This window comes from Cucumis melo, chromosome 1 (assembly GCF_025177605.1).
Source record: "Cucumis melo cultivar AY chromosome 1, USDA_Cmelo_AY_1.0, whole genome shotgun sequence".
NCBI lineage: Eukaryota > Viridiplantae > Streptophyta > Magnoliopsida > Cucurbitales > Cucurbitaceae > Cucumis > Cucumis melo.
The window spans coordinates 37416351-37437246 of NC_066857.1; the positions used below are offsets into that span (position 1 = coordinate 37416351).

The 20896-nt window shown below is 31.7% G+C and overlaps 3 protein-coding genes across 8 annotated transcripts; 1 reads left to right on the forward strand and 2 right to left on the reverse strand.

The window, feature by feature from the left end:
* The first annotated feature begins 9513 nt into the window (after positions 1-9513).
* LOC103500690 (probable GTP diphosphokinase RSH2, chloroplastic) lies at positions 9514-13503 on the forward strand. Its single transcript, XM_008464079.2, has 6 exons — positions 9514-10908; positions 10994-11179; positions 11523-11983; positions 12206-12364; positions 12474-12828; positions 12968-13503. Exons 1-6 carry the CDS (start codon positions 10180-10182, stop codon positions 13280-13282), a joined length of 2205 nt encoding a protein of 734 aa, XP_008462301.1. The 5' UTR covers positions 9514-10179; the 3' UTR covers positions 13283-13503.
* A 91-nt stretch (positions 13504-13594) lies between these two features.
* LOC103500691 (transcription initiation factor TFIID subunit 9) lies at positions 13595-15708 on the reverse strand. Of its 3 annotated transcripts, none has more exons than XM_008464080.3 (3): positions 15569-15708; positions 14444-14713; positions 13595-14054 (listed from the first exon to the last, which is right to left on the reverse strand). In XM_008464080.3, exons 2-3 carry the CDS (start codon positions 14699-14701, stop codon positions 13773-13775), a joined length of 540 nt encoding a protein of 179 aa, XP_008462302.1. In that variant the 5' UTR covers positions 14702-14713; positions 15569-15708; the 3' UTR covers positions 13595-13772. The 3 variants fall into 3 exon arrangements, with proteins under 3 accessions (XP_008462302.1, XP_008462303.1, XP_050947661.1); XM_008464081.3 differs by having other exon boundaries at positions 14444-14708; positions 15569-15704; XM_051091704.1 differs by having other exon boundaries at positions 14444-15042; positions 15569-15674.
* Positions 15709-16475: 767 nt separating this feature from the next.
* LOC103500692 (phosphoribosylglycinamide formyltransferase, chloroplastic) lies at positions 16476-19687 on the reverse strand. 4 transcript variants are annotated; one of them, XM_008464085.3, is made up of 4 exons: positions 19266-19687; positions 19090-19149; positions 18354-18451; positions 16476-17802 (listed from the first exon to the last, which is right to left on the reverse strand). In XM_008464085.3, the coding sequence occupies exon 4, from the start codon at positions 17610-17612 to the stop codon at positions 16728-16730; it is 885 nt and encodes a 294-aa protein (XP_008462307.1). In that variant the 5' UTR covers positions 17613-17802; positions 18354-18451; positions 19090-19149; positions 19266-19687; the 3' UTR covers positions 16476-16727. The 4 variants fall into 4 exon arrangements, with proteins under 4 accessions (XP_008462307.1, XP_008462306.1, XP_050947679.1 ...); XM_008464084.3 differs by having other exon boundaries at positions 19090-19165; XM_051091722.1 differs by having other exon boundaries at positions 19090-19179.
* Positions 19688-20896: the final 1209 nt, after the last annotated feature.

Sequence of the window (20896 nt, forward strand, 5' to 3'; positions counted from 1 at the left end):
GCTATTTACATAGTTACTTTATTTTTCGTAAGTTTTCAAATGTTTTACATTGGTAGAAATGTGAAGGTTCGATTTTTACTATTGAAAATTTGAGGGTATAATTACATCACCGTGTTTTCTTTTTCTTTTACAAATTTTATAATTGTTCTTGAATTTACAAAATACACTATTTTAAAAGTAAGTTTAAAAGATTTTTCGAGTAGCTTTATATTTTTGTTTTAAATAATTATATGATATTTTAAAGGGTAATTAGAATGGATAGCTATTGTTAGAATAATTATTAACTATGTAGCAACATTTTAAAAAAATTGTAAATATAGCAAAATCTATCGGTGATAAACTTTTATCGTTGATAGGCTCCTATGGTTTATCAGTGATAGACCAACATTTGCTACATGGTCTATCGGTGATAGACTTCTATCATTGATAGATTTTGAAAAATTTTGCTATATTTGCAATTTTTTAAAAATGTTGTTATATACTTAATTACTTTGAATATAATTGTTACATTTGCAACTATCCCTATTTTAAAATAGCATTGTGTTTTCTCGAAATCATGTCATCTATAAAACTATTTTTAAATTTTCAAATCGCAAACAATTATTATTTGGTTATTTGATGTTTGGAAAAAAAATAAAATTAGAAACTTTCATCACATATATTAAAAATAACATAATTTATTCAAACACAATTCTATTTTTCAATACATTTTCAACTCTTATGGTTTAAAAACAAGTCATCCTCGAATAAAATTAGAATAATCAATAACCGATCAAAATAGTTTTTAAAGTATATTTAAAATAAAAAATTTCATCAAAATCAAAAGTGCTTAAGTAAAAATGAGTTTTGTAAAAACATGTTTATAAGTCATTCTAAACTAGTTCAAGATCCTATTTCCGTTACAATCGAAATTAATGTTATAGGAAGTCGATACCTTTAGTTATTTAAAACTCTACGTAGACTTTAAAAAATGTTTTTTATAAAATAAAAACATACCACTAATAAAATTAACAAAAAAAACCAATCTCAACCACTACAATATGATAAATAGTCAAGATAGCACAAAGTCAAACCAAACACGAGAACCTCCAAAACAATAGCACGATGAACCAAGTTACGAGCTACCTATCTCTGAATTAATTTTTTACAAATTTTTTTAACACTCAAATGTGTAGGGTCAAAGGAGGGTAAAGTTGAGTTAATTGATGTTTTAGAAAAAGGAGGGTAAAGTTGAGAATAAAAAAATTACATCCGACATGTACCCCTTTTCTCGGAAACATAACTCTATATATTATAACTGAATTCACGTACACGCGATCGTGAAAGCGTTTGGTCACGCGCCAAATTTGTTGGTAAAACTGCTCCGACTCCCAGGAAGACCCATATTTGACCAAATTTCAAAATGCCATCATCCGATAGCACTCTGAGGGGTACATTCGTAAATTTACTTTTTACAATGTACTACTTCGAGTTCATGGGCTTTTCTAAGCAAGCCCATTTCCAACGGCAGTTGGCCCAATGTTTGCGAGATTCTGAGATTGGGCTGATGATATCGGCTTACAAAAGCAGACCCATCAGTTCAAACTTATCAAACTCTCAAATTAAGATAAATAAATATTATTTTGTTCATTGTATTTCTTACCACCACGACCGTTTTGGTCTTACACTTTCAACTTTGATAGTACAACAGTTAAAGTTGGGAGGATTTAAATCATTTTAGTCTCTGTACTTTTAACTTTTTTTAGTACGACAATTTGAGGTTAGAGGATTTGAACATCCTCTCACCTTTACAACAAAAAACCGTATCAATTATCGTTGAACTAAAAAACACGACTATACTTGACCAACGATCCTTCTCTCTTTATTATAGTATCCGATGTACTTTTGCTTTGACAACAATTTTATTTACATTTGGACATATCTTTTTGCCATTTTCTTTGTCTATAATTCATTTAACATCCTTGTATCATTTGGGCTAATTGGACAAAAATTTCCTATAACTAATTGACCGTTGATGATACCAGAGATATAGTATTCTATATCGATGTCAAAATTAGACGCTAAATCAATATAGATTATAAAAATGTATGATTTATAGATTTTGTTCATGTTAAGCTATTCGCGTATCTATTAAACAGATCAATAACATAATGTTAATTCATTATTTACAATTCAAATTTTCATAAAACAACGGATAACAAATATTTTCATATGAATGTCCAAATTGTTAAACCCTAATATTTATTTACGTACTTAAAATGTTGAAATTAATGTCAACAAAAATCTTAGCTCAACTGGCATATCTAGACTAGAAAAAGTTGCCAAAAATATATTTTTTCCCTTCTGAAATTTTTGGTATACCTTTACTATTGGATTGCGAATTTAGTTTTAATTCTATATCATTGAATTTTAAGTTTAGTTTCCAGTTTGTTCGTAATGATTTTTAGTATTTTGCACTTTTTTTTGTAATTGAATTTTTAATAATGATCACTTTAATATTTAATGTTAAATTATTGTTAACTAATTTAAACAATTACATCCATACATTTTTGATTAATTGTAGTCATAGCAGCATAAAATACAAATATATATATATATATATATATATATATATATATATTTTGAAAGTGAGTATTTAGCGAAAATCGAAGTAAACTCGTGACTAAAGGAGAAAAGTATACCACGTTCTTAAATTTGAGCACTAAATTAAAATTAAATAACTAAAATTAATGACAACAGATATATTTTTCGTGAATGTTTCAAATCTAAAAATCAAATATATTATTTTCCATGACTAAACTTTAGGCGAAGAGTTGACTATTATAATAAGTTACTATAATATAATTTTGTTAAAAACCTACAAAATATAGATTTGAAATATCATGCACTAAAATGAATTGACCAAAAAATAAATAAATATGAAAAACAAAGTCAACATTTTAAAATGATGTCAACTAAAAACAATGAAGTATTTTCTAAAATTATATAAAATTATATATACCGCTAACACGAAATATTAATAAACTTTAAAATATTGTGTAATATTAGTTATATAAATAAGAGGATAGAAAATTTATCAGAAATAAAAAATTTGAAAAATATTTACAGAAAAATTGAGTGTAATGAATTTTATCTTTTAATAATTTTGTTCTATAAAGCGAAAATAATTTCACAATTTTTCTATTTAGAAAAAAACTATATAATAAACTAATTCTTAATTTATTTATTTATTAAACTTAGATAATATATATTTTTTTAAAATCAGTAAAATATTAAAACTATTTAAAAAATATAGCAAAATTTATGATGTATTTTGTAAATAATTTTTTTTTTTTTTGTTGTTGTTTATAATACTTTTTATAATTTATTTATAAATAGATAAATAAGAAAAAGAAGATAATGGTTGGAATATTGAACATGACACGTGGGCATGGGAATTGACGTGGACGCGTCCATCATCATCTAACCAATTGCTTGCACATTTTAGGCAACAAAAATACACGCAAAGGGGAAAATCAATTGCTTTTTATGTATTCATTCTTTTACGTCTCTACTTGGACAAACCCAATCAATTCCTTCACAACTGGCACATTGCCAATCCTCCATTGTGACATGTCATACATTCTTCATGTCGATGTCGATCAAAATTTCGAGATTTTAATATTACTATCAATGTTGATGAAAATAATATTCTTTTCTAAAAAAAAACGTAAATGCTTGTTTGATTTACAAAAAGTTATTTTTCAAAGAAAAAATAAAGTTGATAAAGGAATAAATATTTTAGATATTTTTAAACAAGTTAACGTGTTTATTGTTTGTATGATGCTAAAACATAGTTATTGTTCCTATCTTTTGAAATTTGTCGACTTTTGCTTGACTTTTATTTGTCTACTTTTAGTTCTTGTAATTTTGACAAATTAAGATAATTTTCATACGAAGAAATACAATATGTGAACATGTTTTCAAAATTTATAGTTAAACTCTTCAATAAAAAAAAAAAAAAAAGAACTAGTTCAAAACAAATTAGCAGTAGGGACTAAACTAGAGATTTATTGAAAGTATGAATACTAGAAATGCATTTAAAAGTCTAGGAACGAAAATGAATGAACTTCAAAGTGTGTAATAAATTAAAACGATCATGTTTTAACTTTATTTATATACTTTCTTTAGTGCTTTTTTTTTTCTTGTGCGTGTGATGTAAATGGGAATGTTCATCCATTCACAATGTTGATATTAAACCTCATAAAAATGTAAAAACGTATATGAAAATATGATAACATGTCAACATGAGTTTAACATCGTGTAGTCTATGATCCTCCAATACCACAATTCAGTAATTCTCTCGTTTTTAAAGCACAATACGTGAATTTATGATTGTTTTCAATTTAGGCCAAGTTAGTGAAAATTTGTAAGTTTACAACGTTTCTAACCTAGAATTTCAAAATGCAATTCTAGACATTACATGTGAGACAATTTTGTGACGACTCGTAACATATTTTTGTTTCTTAATCTCCAAAATATTGACTAGTATTTTTATTTCTATTAGCATATAGTCTATTTCAAAAACAGTTTAATAACTTGTTGTTGAAGAAAATAAGTCATACAATAATATTATATTCTTTATCACGTGAGTTAAAATTACTGTTTTTAATAGAATATATATAGTTATTATATAGTTATAAACGAAAGTCATTTTTCTTTGTTACAAAAGTGACATTTCATTATCTAAACCCATTTATTATTCTTTTTAATTAAGAAAGTGTGTCGGTCACTTTTCAAATTAAACAACTTAAAAAACAAATAAAAGAAACCTTTAGGACAAATATTATCTAACCATCTTTTGCTACGATAAATACTATTTAAAAATTTTTAATTCTAAACATTATTTCAAAACTTCCAATTTGTTATGGTTTTTATTATTTGACTTCTTTTTTTTGCTACAATATTTATTATTTTTCTTATCAAAATAAAATAATATTTAAACACATACTATTATAATATAAACTAAAATAATCTACACCCTAAACCCAATATATTTTAATCAAACCATAACAATTTAGGATTACGATAACCACTCATTGTCTCAAAACACTTTCAAATGTTTGACAATAATTTTATATATTAACGACAACCACTATCGAGGTTGATAATTCGATAAATTCACTCTTCGCACGTGTGGGATATAGTAAAAAACAAAAAAAAAAAAAAAACACGAGTTTTAATTTTTTTTTCTTCCTCCCTTTTCTAGTAATTCCATAAATTTAATATATTAGATATTTAATTGTTATATTGTAAGCCGTAAACAGGTTGGGACCATTAGGGTTAACGATGTTTGTAGATTCATTGGTAATCCAACGGTCATGAATGAATATCAGCTTTTCCCACCTTTGACTATGGATTGGTCCGCCAACCACCATTTTGACATTACTCTTCTCATTTGGCCGCCGTAACCTCCGCCCCACACCTGTCGTTTTTGTCCCCTTCCGTCTACAAGTCAAGCCTCTCACCTCCGTCCGATTCTCCCTCTCCGCCGTCTAAATATCTTGATTCCATGGGAAGGCGTAGATGATCGGTGAATGATACACCAATCAAATTTGTAGCCATCTACTCGTTTAAGTTTTTTTTTTTATCAATTAATATCAGATTAGGTAGTTCGATAATTGTGTGTTCAGACACACCGAAATATTATTTTCTCTCCGATTAATATTAGTTATCTCTTTCCATAATATCAGATTCTAGTGCTTTGTGACATCGTTTATTATTTTTATCTTACATATGAAGGGGTCTTTTTAAAATTATTGCTTCCTAGCTAGCCTCCTACCTATCGAACCTTGCTTTAAAATGTTGCATTTATGAGAGAATAATCAACTCGTGAGATTTCACAGACAACCACTCTTGAGTCACTAACTTGAAAACATCTATAAATTTAGTATAGACCATCTTCAACTTTATGCTATTTATTATTTATATATATATATCTAAAAAACAAATTTGAAAGTTAGCCCAATAGTAAAACTGTCGGTTAATACTGTCTCTCTACCCTCACTAGATTTTGGTTAAGCCCTCATTCCCTGAATAAAAATAATAATAATAATAATATCAATTTCATTGTGCTTTTAATGATGGGATCCACTTACATCAATGCATAACTTTCCAGCTATTTATCAAAACAAAACTATAAAAATGTTTTTAAACTAAAAAACTAATTCAACCCATATACAATTAAAATCCATAATCTAATAAATTTCGAATTATAAATTTACTTCATTTACTTGTATCACATTTTCAAATGTTTAGATAAGACTTTCCTTCTAAGGCTTTAACATATGTTAACAGGAAATTATGAGATACTTTTACTATTACGCTAACTTCTAGCTTTTTATATATAAAAATATAAATAGCATCAAATAGAGATAGATTTAAATCTTCTAAACTTATACTAAATTCTTCGATCATCCGCCCATTTTACATCCAATTAAATCTTATTAACAGAAAAATTAAGCACTAATTCCTTCTTTTTTTTTTATTATTTTTTTTATTGGTAACATAAGTTTGACCCTTTTTCCGAAAAAGAACCATACAATTTAATTTTCTAAAATAAAATTCAAAATATATAAATCGTATATTTATCTGCGTGTTGTTGGACTAATGGCGGCTAGTGGGCTGACCACGTGGCGCTGATTTTTGCAAGCAACCGGCCACGTGCTTGGCCAAACTGAACATGTCATAAAAAACCAAAAATACCATAAAATCCTATTTTCCCCTATTTTTTTCGTCCCCCTCAAAAATGAAATTCCAATTCTACCCTTTCTATACCTTTTCAAACTTAATTTTAAAATTGACGATTGAAAGCATTTTTTAATAATAACTAAAAGACGACCTTATGGTTATTGAAATATAAAATTCGTTACATATTATTTTAGGGGTACTGTCTCCCTAATTAGTCCAACGTCAACATTAATTTGCACTATTTAAATTGTATTGACCAACGTTCTTTTTTATTGTTTATTGAAACTTTGGTGTTAAGATAATGTTATTAATCCTTTATTATTTTTTGAAACTTTGGTCTAAATAAGATAAAATTAATCAATTTTTTTTACTATGCATATATTGTAACATTTTGAATTTAGGAACGAGATGTGAATGAATCGATATCACATCTGGATGAGAGGGATTTCGAGGACATATTACAAAGGTTAAGAAAAACTTAAAAGAATTAAAAGTTACTATTTATACCAACAAGGTGTACCTATATTTCGATGGTTCGATCATATAAACTCAAAAGTTAAGACGTGCTTAGCTTGAAGCAAGTATATGTTGGGTAACCTCTTGTGAATTTATAAAACGAGTCTTATGAGATTTTTCATAAGATGTATGTGAATAAGGATGACATTACCAGGCTGCAGGGAAAGGTTGGAGTTCGAATTCTAAATCCTGATTTGAATAAATAAATTATAAACAACTATAGTAAAATGTGAGGAATAAATATTAAAATTAAAACTAGATCAACTCAAAGAACAGAGTTATATTAGTTAAAAACATCATTTTAATTCATAAACTCCAATTTAATTAAATTTTATAAATATATTTTAAATTTCTCTATTTTAATCTCGTTTAAATACATACAATAAGGAAAGTAATAAAACTAAGCTCGTTTTTTTTATCTAAACTCTATCTCTAACATGGCGTCCTAAGTTTAACTTTTATATTTCTTTTTTTAGCAAACTAAATATGGATTCAATCAAACCTTAATATCGAAAGCCTCGACCCTCCCTTCTCCACAAAACAATATAATTATTATTTGATACTATAATTGAATAATTAAAAGTTAAATATATAAAATAAAAATCCCAACCAATTATATTTGAATCAATTTAAAATGAATTGGTGACCATACCCAAGTAATTATTAAATTATCCACCAAATTCCCAGCACAAAAACTTCAACATATTTTAATATATGATTAGTCGTCACTTTTTGTTAATGTGTCACTAAACCAAGATTCTAGAAGTCATTTGTAATATAGTTTAATTCTAATTTGTTAATTGCAATTAATTTCTTACCAATGAAATATTAAAAATGGCAACAACACGTCAGCTTTATCCACAAATATTTTAATCTGTAAATTAAAATGAGCGGCAAATTGGGTTAAAAGCATTATTGTCACTTTAATAATTATTAAAATTGATGCCTTCTAGCCAGTTGTATCCAAATCCGGGGGAAATCACTTTTTTAAATAGTGGTTTTTGCTTTTTTTATCCTCTCAATGATGCAATCATTATAGTATTTAATTGAAAATTCACAATTAAGTATTCCTTAGAAGATAAGCACAAAAAAAAAAAAAAAAAAAAAAGGAAAAAAGAAAAGGTTGGAAGATAATTGGAGTAAAAATTCAAAACTAATAAAGGTATAATTTTTTAAAGGAAAAATTTTAAAAATAAAACATTTGAGAAATATTCAGACTTTCCATATAAATTAAATATAATAAATTTTATTATTTAGTAATTTTACAATGTGTCGTGTAAATTGACAAATAAATATTTAATTTAAAATATAGATTACAAATTCAGACTTTTACAGATATACAATTAAATTAAATTAGGTTGAATTATATTCGAATTTTATCAAAATAAATTTTTGGGACGAGGGAATTAAATATTTAATTTTAGATTGTTATTACAAACTCATATTGATTGAATTATATTCGTGTTAAGACTTGGTGTGACTATATTTTTAGATATTTATTTTTCTTTTGTTGTATTTTTAATTTTAGTCTATATATTTTTATAATAATGATTATTCTTTTAATTAAAGTTTCAAAAGATAAATCACTAAAATTCATGCACTTATTTATATATATATATATTAAAAACCCATGTTGATATAAATGAATAGAATCTAATGGTACTATTGGAATCTCTATGATCGAAAAAAGTGAAACTAATTTGGAATTTAGAACCATGGAAGCATATATGGAAATATATGAAGTTGATTTGAATAATATTACCTTTTCCTGAAATGGTATACATTAGAATCAAATTCACTTATAATTAAATTTCAATTACGGTGTTCCTTTCAACGAACAAATTGCCCGAATACATACATTTTTCGTGGACAATAGAATCAGATTCTCATGTTTATAACATATATAATTTGTCGTAAAAATAGACTTTCTCTAATTTATCATTTACTGCGAATTCATTGAATTGTCAAATTTAACATCTAAATCAAATGTTCTGATCGATTTTTAATACCAGATTCATTTCGTTCGCACATTTTTTAACCTAACCCGATTCCATTTTCGTTCGTTCCCAACACCGATTGAGATTCTTGGTAATGCTTGGACTACATTTCATCCTCTCTAAATTGGAAACCAAAACAAATCCCCTAAATTTGAGACGTAGCATCGTTATTTCAATACAAACAAAGGTCATTTCCGTAATTGCACTATTTCCTGATTTTTTTCGGGGATTTATTTAGCCTTTCGCTGTAATTGTAATTGGAAATAAGAGAAGCCATTAACAGACGCGGATTCTTTGAATATCGTAGGAAGCTCTCCCTGTTCCTTTCAATCTTTCTTCGCCAATTCCCTCTTCTTCTTTGACACTTCTTCCTTTTAATTTTTTTTTCCTTCAATTTCAATCCCTTTTTCTTATTTCATTTCATCTTCTTCTATAAATCTGTATATATTCTTTTTAACATCATTTAGAATTTTCTTTTCTCTTCTGTATACTTCGGTGCCGATTCCACTACTTTCCGAGGGACAAAAGTTTCGCGTCTCTCTGAAACTTGATTTTTATTCGAGTTTAGAGCTGGGTTTTTCATTTACTGATCTGGGTTTATTGATTTGGCTTGTGGGTCATTGAGGAAATTTGTTGTTTATTGTCTGTTTCTTTAATCTCTTATTGTATAAAATTGTTCGATTCTTGCTGTTTCTGTTTAGTTTGATACCGAATTTATAGACTGTACAGTTTCCCGGGGAATTTCAAAGCTGTTTGTTTTTTGATCGTGTAAAGTTGTTTTTTTCCCGTGGGTTGGGTATTGGATTAGCGAGGGAATTAGTTGGATCGGAGGGTGATTTGATTGTAGTGGTATTGGTATTTGATTTGAAGAACTTGATTATTGGAGTGCGACTGCGATCTGAGTTGGAGAGGGAAGTAATTTGCTGTGCCCTAGAAGATGGGAGTTCCGACGATTGCTTTATACGCTGGTCCACCGAGCAGTATTTGCTCTACACATCCTTGCCAGATCAATGCTCATTCGTCTTTCGATTTCGAAATTGGTTCTCGATCTTCATCAGCGTCGTCAACAGCGTCGACTTCTCAGAAGCCGGTGGCTGGTGGACTTTCGTGTCTCTTTTCCGCTTCACCTGTACGTCATGTCTCGTCGACGACGAGCTTTTCCGGTTGTGGAGAGGAATTGGGATCGTTGTGGCATGATAGAGGGGAGGAATTGAGTAGCTCATTTCGATATTCTTCGAGCAAATATTTAGGGTCTTCATTGGCAAGGGATTCTAGCCCGGTATCAGTGTTCCAGGGACCGGTTTCGTGCTGTAGTAGCGGAGTTGGTTCGTCGGCAAAAAGCCCTCCGATTTCGATTTCTAGAGAGAAGAGTGGGGAATCTAATTTCCAGAGCTCGATTGGAGTTGGGTCGAATGGATTCTTCAATGGGTTCTTGAGGAATGCTTCAGGATCATATGTGGATGTTCATAGAAATGCTCTTGATGTGAGTTCATCGGCTGTGCTCATGGATGAGTTGACTTTCAATTTGGAAGATGGGTTTGGGGAGTGTACCTCAGAGCCATATGCAAAGGATATGCTTCTTGGTGCACAAATTAGGCATAAGATCTTTCTTGATGAATTTGTGATCAAGGCATTTTACGAAGCTGAAAAGGCACATAGAGGACAAGTATGAGTTCAACCTCATGATTTTTTCCTCTGTTTTAATCCGTGGCATTATTGAAGATGACTAAACCAGTATTCTTTCTTTTCAGATGCGAGCCAGTGGAGATCCATATTTACAACATTGTGTGGAAACAGCGATGCTTCTTGCTACAATCGGTGCAAATTCCACGGTGGTCGCCGCGGGGCTTCTACACGATGCGCTTGATGATTCTTTCATGTGTTATGACTACATTTTAGGGTCAGTTGGAGCTGGGGTTGCTGATTTAGTTGAAGAGGTGAGGATACTTTTTCTTGCTTGATTGATGAGGCACTCACCGATGAGGGTTGATTGTATTTAATGTGTCTGAGATCTGGATCTGTAACCACACGTGGAGTTTGTTTTGTGACTTTAACTTTTATTGGAGCATGTGGTGAAATGAAATCCTTATAGTTACATTGTCGATCTCTCTGCCCTTTGTACAAGAATTGATCTCAGATACTTTTGCCTGCTGGATGCAGTCTTTTGATCTTCTAGTTTTGCTTTTCTCTTACAGTTCTATACTTTAATTAATTTGCTTTACATCCTTGTCATGACCTCAAACTTTTTGTATCCTAATTTTCTTCCTGCAACGGTTTTAGGTGTCTCAACTTAGTCATTTGAGCAAGCTTGCACGCGAGAACAATACAGCCAACAAAACCGTTGAGGCAGATCGCTTGCATACCATGTTCCTTGCCATGGCAGACACTAGGGCCGTTCTTGTGAAATTGGCCGATCGTCTGCATAATATGATGACACTAGATGCATTGCCATTGGCCAAACGACTAAGATTTGCCAAGGAAACTATGGAAATTTTTGTACCATTGGCCAATCGCTTGGGAATATTGAGTTGGAAGGAGCAGTTGGAAAACTTATGCTTTAAGCATCTCCATCCCGAAGAACATAAAGAACTTTCATCTAAACTCGTTGACTCCTTTGATTCAGAAAGGATAACTTCAGCAATCGAGAAATTAGATCAAGCTCTGAAAAATGAAGGGATTTCTTACCATCTCTTATCTGGACGCAATAAGAGCTTATACAGCATATACTTGAAAATGCTGAGGTGTGTTCTCTCACTCTTCATTTCAATTTTCACCTCTAGTTTTTACATGTTCTATTTAATTGTTCTATGAAAAGAATTGGCTGGATATAGCTTAGAATTTAATATAGGTTCATCAAAAGTTGAAGTTAAATAGCTTAATTGTCCTTTATCTGATGATTATGAATTCTGACGTGAACCTTCCATTCTCTGACTGAAAGTGTGTACTTATCATTTTATCAACAGAAAGAAGTTGACCATGGACGAAATCCATGACATTCACGGCATACGTCTTATCGTAAAAAATGAAGAAGACTGCCAGAAAGCTTTAAGAATAGTTCATCAGTTGTGGTCTGAAGTGCCTGGGCGGTGCAAAGATTACATTAGTCGACCCAAGTTTAATGGGTATGTTGTGGCTCAAAATGGCATATAGTATCCTGAGTTCATTATTTATTTGTTATATCCGTCTTTATCTCTTTTCGTCTCCATTCTGACTTGACTCATCAACTTGTAGGTATCGATCTCTACACACTGTTGTGATGGGTGAAGACATGGCGCACCTTGAAGTGCAAATTAGAACAAAAGAGATGCATTTGCAAGCAGAGTTTGGCATTGCAGCTCATTGGAGATACAAGGAGGGCGACAGCGAATACTCTCCATTTGTCGTTCAGATGGTTGAATGGGCCCGTTGGGTAGTCACTTGGCAATGTCTGTCTATGAGCAAAGATGGATCGTCAGTTGACTGTGCTGATTCAATTAGACCGCCCTGCAAATTCCCTTCTCATTCTGAGGGCTGTCCATACTCGTACAAAACCCAATGTGATGGACAAGATGGACCTGTATTCGTCATAACGATTGAGAATGACAAGGTCCTTTTTTTTTTTTTTTTTTTTTTTGTATTATATTAGTTGAAGGTTACCGAATTTCATTAAGTGAATTCGTGTTGGTTGCACTAGTTTAACAATGGTTGGTTGCACTAGTTTAACAATGGTACTGTAACTACTGCAGATGTCGGTTCAAGAGTTTCCTGCAAACTCAACGATCACGAATTTAATGGAAAGATGTGGTCGAGGAAGCGCAAGATGGACCTCCCATGGCTTCCCCATGAAAGAAGACTTGAGGCCAAGAATTAACCACAAGCAAGTGAATGATCCAACGTGCAAGCTGAAGATGGGCGATGTGGTGGAGCTAACTCCCACCATACCCGACAAGTCATTAACAGAGTACAGGGAAGAAATCCAGCGAATGTATGACCGTGGGATCACGGTATCAAACCCCGGACCGTCTCCTGTTGCTCCTAACATTGTTGGTTTCTGGAGCTAACCATACCTTAGTTTCTCTGTGGTATACAATTAGTGATTATCAAATTATTCTGTATATAAGGGTCTTTGTACACCAAAAAATGAAAAAGAAAAAAAGATGACTAACTGAAATTCAACACCGTTCAAAATCAAAATTAAAAAGCACTCTTGTTTGGAGAGCATTCTTGAGTGCTCAGTCTTGTAGGAATTCATTTTCATTAATATGGTTTTTCTTTTCCATCATTATCATGTACTGGCTTATTAGTTGTGATTTGAAGACAATTTGAGAACTTTTATAGACCACTCGCTCATAGACGTAATTTTCTCCATAAAGTTGGGAAGAAATGTCCATATCTTTGGAATTGACACATTAGTGGAAACTAAGCCACTGAATTCTTTTAGATGTATTATACAATAATTTCATAATATCCAACAAAACACTTACACCAACTTCAAATGAATCTGTTTCAAATCCCCTTTTCATTAGAGGTTGAACAAAGAAGGAAAAACAACTATGTTAATTTTGGACGTTTTGCCAATGGAAAAGATACTCTTTGTGGGGCATGTTGTTGAGGTACTTCTGATGAGCTGGGTTCTTGGGATGGAACAACTGTGTCATCACCTTCATCTTCCTCTGTTTCTTCCATTGTTTCGACTGCTTGCTTCTTCGGGATTGCCAGTTGATAATTGGGACTGAGCAATGTGTCTTGATCGGGTGGAAGGGCAATACCAGGCCCGCCAATCGACCTTGGCAATGGGATCTTATTCCTGTTTCTAGCCAACTCTAGAAGAACCTGACAGAAAATGAAGTCACGGTTAAACACTTTTCTTCACCAGGGAGAGAAGATAGAAAGAAAAAAATGTGCCTGAGTGTGATCTTTCTACAAGTACATACCACCTCTAAGCCTTTTTTTTCCAGGCTATATATATATATAGACCAGACAACTCGTCAGACCCGTTAAGACCATACCCTAATAACAACTAGATTATTATTATTCAAATAATTCAGTTAACAAGACGATGATTTGATTCCAAGATACACTGCAACTAACCAGGATCCAGGATTGCCGTTCAAATAATTCAGTTTCAAATGCCTTTCAGTAAACCATGTATCAGATATCAAGCGTCCAGACATTTTATCAACTCAAATTACATGTAATTTGGACTATGAAGCCATTGTTACCTCTCTTGGAGGAGGTTGCGAGAAGCTGAAATTAACTTTCGACTGAATAGCAAGCTTCACATCATCACAATCAATGGCAGCCTTGCCGGCATGCTCCGAATAGACTTGTGCATCCGTCAGTACGTCAACAACATAACGATACCACAGCTCAAGAAACTGGTGTATAACTCGTGGTTCATAATCTTCAACCCCCATCGATTTCAACAGTGTCTTCACAATTTTAGCATCCCTCGGTAACTCCTCGTCTCCGTCAGACATTTCCTTACTAACCTTTTCAACCACACAAGAAATGTACATCACTTTTGCAAACTGATGTTCCAAACATCATCTTTTTATATCACACGTTTGATAATTATGAAGTGAGCATTGCTTTAATGACGAAGTTAAGTGCGATATATATATTATATAAAACAAGAATGCAAAAACATAAGAATAGCTTACACAATTCAACAGTGACAATTTATTACCAACGATTTCTAAGTAAACTACCACATAAAAGATGTCTGGCGCCGAACTCGTGGTTAAGTGTGGCATTCGCAGCTAGAGGGAAGGATGTCGGAGAAGGAGATGAATTGTAAAGGGGAAAAGGGGATCGACGGCTGTGACAGAGAGAAGGAGGGGTAGAAGACAAAGATTAGGGTTTTTTTTTTCCTCTGCTTTATGTCCTCATACGTAGACATTTTCTTCCCTAGTTAATTCCAATTTTCAAAATTAATCGAAAAATTATGAATTCAAACTACCCAAATTAAATCAATTGCCCTAAAATCTCAAAGAACCCAGAAAAAATTGAATAAAACTGGACAAGAAAAATAAGGATATCATCAATGAAAAGAATAGAAATATCAACACACCCAATTTTGAAGGTCAAAATTAATGTTTTAATTGTCATGTCTACCCCCACAAACAAAATGGTAATTTGTGTAGATTGTTTCTCAATCATTTAAACTACAAAATCTTCGCCCTAACAAATCTGTCCTTCGTTTCAACTCGCCAAAATCAAACTCAATTTACAGTACTTATCCAAAAATCACCCGAAACAACTTTTACCCTTGCTGGACAGCTCGTTGAAGACCTCCAAATTCTAAATCTAACAACATAGAGAGGCAGAGATGGAAAATGGCTCACCGTAACGTGGGACGGAGGTGCAGTGGGGAAGCTGTGGCTGGGCGACGCTGAGATATGGAGAGAGCTGGGAGAGACTTGCGAGATTGAATGTGATTTTTTCTTCTCCTTTTTTTTCGTTTAGAGAATTATTTTGAGCTATATATGTATATATATGTATATGTATATAAAGTATTATTATATATTTATAAATCATAAAATTAATCTTATTTATAAATTTTAGTTAACAGTAAACTATTATTAATTCGTCTATAAATATATTTTATATTTTAAAAAATAGTTAAATTGTAACTTTAGAGTATAGTTTAACAAAATTTCACATGCCTCCAAATTTGTAATTAAACTTAAAAATTTATATGATTGTTATTTTGTATTATTGTACAATTTATGATACATTACTTATCACAAAATTTAAAACAGAATTCAACCAAAGATTATATATATTAAACTTAATAAATCTAAAAATGTAAAACAAAATCTAAATTCTCTATCAAACAGATGTTAGATTATTGTAAATCAATTAAAATATTCTTTTCTAAATATTTAGTATATTTTAAAAATATTTTTAAATCAAATATAAAAATGATTTAAAAAAAACATTTTTTATTTAGTTAATTCAAACGCATCAAATAAATTGAGACATGAAATTTGAATTTATTTGAGAGAGAAGATAACATCGATGAAATTTGAATTTAATTGAGAGAGAAGGTGAGCATATGAAGAACCATAGTTTTCGTATTTTTCTTAACCATTTTTTAGAGGAGGTTGAATAGTAATTATGGGTGCATTAGAAGTATGTTTTTCAATTGAGAAATTGTAAAAAAACGAACAAATTAGTAAAATATATACACACTTCAGTAATATCACTTTCTCCAAAATCCAAAAGAACTAAGAGTGAAAATGATAACAATAACAATAAATAAGAAGATTATGCATTTTGCAAACAAATGAAGACAAAATGTGGTTCTCAAACTAATAACACTACAAAATCCAGTGCAATGATCTTTAAAAACTGTTCCCATGAGCCCTAGTTATAGAGAGGGTAGGCTGCAACTTTATTTTGTGAAAAAAAAAAGCTCAAACTTCATGGTTTGCAGATATCATTATTACAAAGATCTATCAAGAAGGTTTGAGCCTCAAATTTCAAGCATTTTTCAGGTCACTAGTAAAATTCATTAGGATTTTCTTTGCTTTGAATGAGAGGAACACCATCTGATCTCCAAATGATTCGTTCGTCGCACAATGCTGCAACTACTTCAGCGTAAAGACGGTGCTCCTCCTTAAGAACCCTAGCTGCTAGATCCTCCGCTGAATCATTTGAAAGCACAGGAACCACTCTTTGAGCAAGAATCCGTCCAGTGTCAAAGTGCTCATCAACCAAATGGATTGTTGCACCTGAAAACCGAGCTCCAGAGTTAACCACTGCCTTGTGCACCTTCATTCCATAGTACCCTTTGCCTCCAAAAGCAGGAAGAAGTGATGGGTGTATATTTAGTATACATTTGGAATAAGCTTGTATCAATTCAAGGGGTATAAGTTTTAGGTATCCAGCCAGAAGAATGAAATCAATCTCAAAGTGTCTAAGGGTAGCTACAAGCTCAGATGCAGATAAGCCATGGGGTTCATCTTTGGTTTTTGGAAACAAAAGAACTGGAATGTTCTTACTTCTTGCATATTCTGCACCGCCACAGCTACTTTTGTTAGTAACCACAACAACAATTTCTCCATGAACCAATCCTTCAAGAGAAGCCTCGTGAATCGAACGGAAATTGGAGCCTCCACCAGAGACAAAAACAGCAAGTTTCTTCTTCTGAATCACAGTTTTTGAAACTTCCCCTTCGAGACTGGCACTCACAACCTTCCTACAAGCAATATTTTCCTTGAACCAAACACTACGCAAAGTGGAATGATTGGTTTGGACAAAGGAAGAAGAAGAAGAAAAAAAAGACGAAGAAGGAAGCTTCAAAAGGAATGAATAATTGGGAGATCGAATCAACGGAAAAGAGAAATTTGGGCAAGACCGACAGAGAGAACATTGGGCTTCCATTCTAGCAAAAAAACCAATAGAATAGATTGCTTCGATTGTTTGTATAGGATATGAGAGAATATGTGAGACTGGGATAGGGTAAAAAAATGAGTGAATAAGGGAAGTGGCAAAACAAAACAAACACGCCTAATGGTCAATCTTTCTCAAGCTCCCACTTCAGCATCACCAAGGTCTAGAAACTCAGCATCACCTAAGAAACATGGTGGGGTCGATAGAAAACAATACTAGTTAGTAGTTCATACGGTCAAACCTAAACAGCCACCAAACCACAAATAAACTAAACATCATGCTATTCAAAACAATTACAGAATTAGACATGCTCAATATACATAAAAGGTGTCACACCCTGTTCTAGGTTTTTCCTTCTAACCTAGATAACACTTTTTGAAAACAAGTTTTTTCAATCTAAAAGTCAAGTAAACAAGTAATATAAAATTCTACAGGAATTTCGACAACATCTCCCCTAAAATATGGGTTAGCTAAACCTGAAAAGAGAGGAAATTTTCATTTCTACCTATATATATACTTCAGACTCAAAATAACATCGAGTGTGTCTCACCACATACTCATCCAAACGAGTCTAGAGTCTGGAACAAAGTTTACATCCAAGCTAGGAATTAGTTACAAAAGAATTGCAGTCCAAAAAGAGACCTCTCAAAGCACATGACCCTCACTGCTTCTAACCACCCCATGATGCAATACAATCTTAAATGTATACATACAAAAAGAATGAGAATTTACCACCAATGATGAGGAGCCCAACGTATGTTTAGTCCTTAACCGCCAATATCAATGACTCGATCCCCCGAGATTATATGCTTTTTCCACTTCAATTTGACCTGAAACAAAGATTAAGGTCACATTACTTATCTTCACATATCACGAGGCTACAACCATTTCCAAAACACGACATAAGGCAAACTCAAACTAATGTTCCAAAGACTTCAATTTCTATCTTCCAAGATTTAGATTGAATTTTTCCCTACATGCTTTAATCTAGGCTAAAAATTACACATTTGGACCCTTAAACTTCACATTAAACTCTTAACAAAATGAGCATCTACAATGGGTCTTTTATATTAATATGCTCTTATTCACCATATCAATAATTTGAGAGATTTAGATCATTTAACAATTTCAATGCCAAACTAATGAGTCAATAGCTTAAGAGTTTACCCATAGTCCTAAACCATTTTCAGTGCAATGAACAAAGCTTCATAGTTCTCTAAAGTTTCCCATCTTCCATTCATACAATATGGTAACGGAAATTTCATATCGAAACTAAATGGGTATTCACGAAACTTACTAAAATCACCCAAAATCTTACCAATCACTCGCAAAGTAGCCTTAATTCTAATGGACAGCGTCCTAACAACCTTCTACCTTTGAAATCTAGCTTTAACATCATGGGCTATACAATATTAGCACTAGAATTAAATGGGTATTCAAGACCCAAACATAAAGCTTGAAATTTTACCCAAATTTGGGTCGAACACCCAAAGAATTCACTTCTTCTCGGCTAGACAGCAGCTAAATCCTTCAAGAACTCAAATCTAGCATCAAAATGCTATGGGTAATGTTCAATTCAAGCCAAGACTTAGTGGGTGTTTGAAAGTGTACAAGAAACTCGACTAAAATAAAATAGATGTTTACCCCAAAGCCAAAGTTTAGCTGAGAACAGCGGAGGCACGGTATTCACAGCTGCGGTACAAGATAAATATGAGACAAGAACTTCGCGACGCGAGCGAACAACTAAGCTACGACCAGATTCGTGAGTTTGATGTGACGGCGGCAAACGGTGGCGTGTAAGCTGAACTCTTGAGCGCGGCACGAGGAGAAAGAGAGTCGAACGGTTCTGGTCGTCATGCAAGCTAGAACGTTGGCGTGCTGGTCGTCGTCCGGTGAGTCGAACGGCGCAATGGCAGTCGGCAGGTGATAGCGTCGGCTGGAGGAGATAGGGAGACGGTGAGCGCGAGGGAGAATCGGGTTGGGGTTTTCGGCCGCGTTGATGACGGAAAGCAACGCCGTGATCAAAATGTGCGAGAGAGATTGCGAGCTGCAGAGAAGTCGATTGTTATTATTATTTAAGTACGGGATTTGAATACACATATGCTCGTCTAAGCTCAATGGTAAATTTTAATTATTTTTCAATAAGTTATCTTTAATCTTTGTAAATGTTTATCTCATTGTTTCTTGTAATATATATTTTATTTTACATAATAACAAATAATTTATGGTTTTACCTAATGATTAATATATACTTCTGATAAACGATTAAAATATTAAAACTTCTTAAATTACGAGAATTTCATTCTCAATTAACTTCAAACTTAAAATTTTGATTAAGAAAAAAAATTGTAAATTTCAATAATTTTGAAAAAGTCAATATTGTCAATACAGTAACATAAAAACAATTTTTAAATTCAAACTTTAATAATAAACATATACCATTTAGATTCAACTTTTACGATTCAAAGTCAATGAAAATTTATTTTTTATTGTTTCTAAAAGAAATACATTGGAAACTTCCAAAGCTTAAAAGCAAATATGATTTTTAGAAAAATAGAAAATAGTGTATATAAATTAATTCGGAGCAATTTCCACTAAACATCGTTGATTCCATTCATAATATCTTTTGTAAATTCACATTCGTTCATACAATATGAATACGAGTAAGTTGTTTTTAAAAAATTAATAATAAGTAAACATCCCATAAATTTTAAATATAGTTCGAAATGATATAATTTATAGTAATTGATATGACATCTTTTTTCAATATGTTATAGTGCTTCTAATCACTCAAACATAATTTAATATCAAAGTTTATTGCAAAACTTTTTTCATTAAATAAAAAATAAACACAGTAAAATTTGGATGGAAAAACCTAAATTGGATTATAAAATTCATTATAAAAACAGTTATCTACTCGATTTTACTCTTTGGGAGGTTTTGTACTAACAATCTTTTTTCCACTTTCAAACTAAATATGATAGTTTTACAAGTCTATCACTTTCTTGAATTTTTTCAAGCTGAGAGACGATATTTAGCTAAAAACAAACGACTCTTATCTTTTTCAATAAATTTTTATATTATTAAGTTTTATTTTCGAATATTACAAACAAATTGAGCGGTGAACAAAATTTGAATGAATAATTAAGAGATTAGTTGAAAGTCTATAAACACCTATTTCATTGCTAAATTAATCGTGTTTTTATATTTAAGTCGAAGGTAAATCATGCTTGAGATTTGTACTAAAGTTGTTTACAAACTATTATAACTATTGT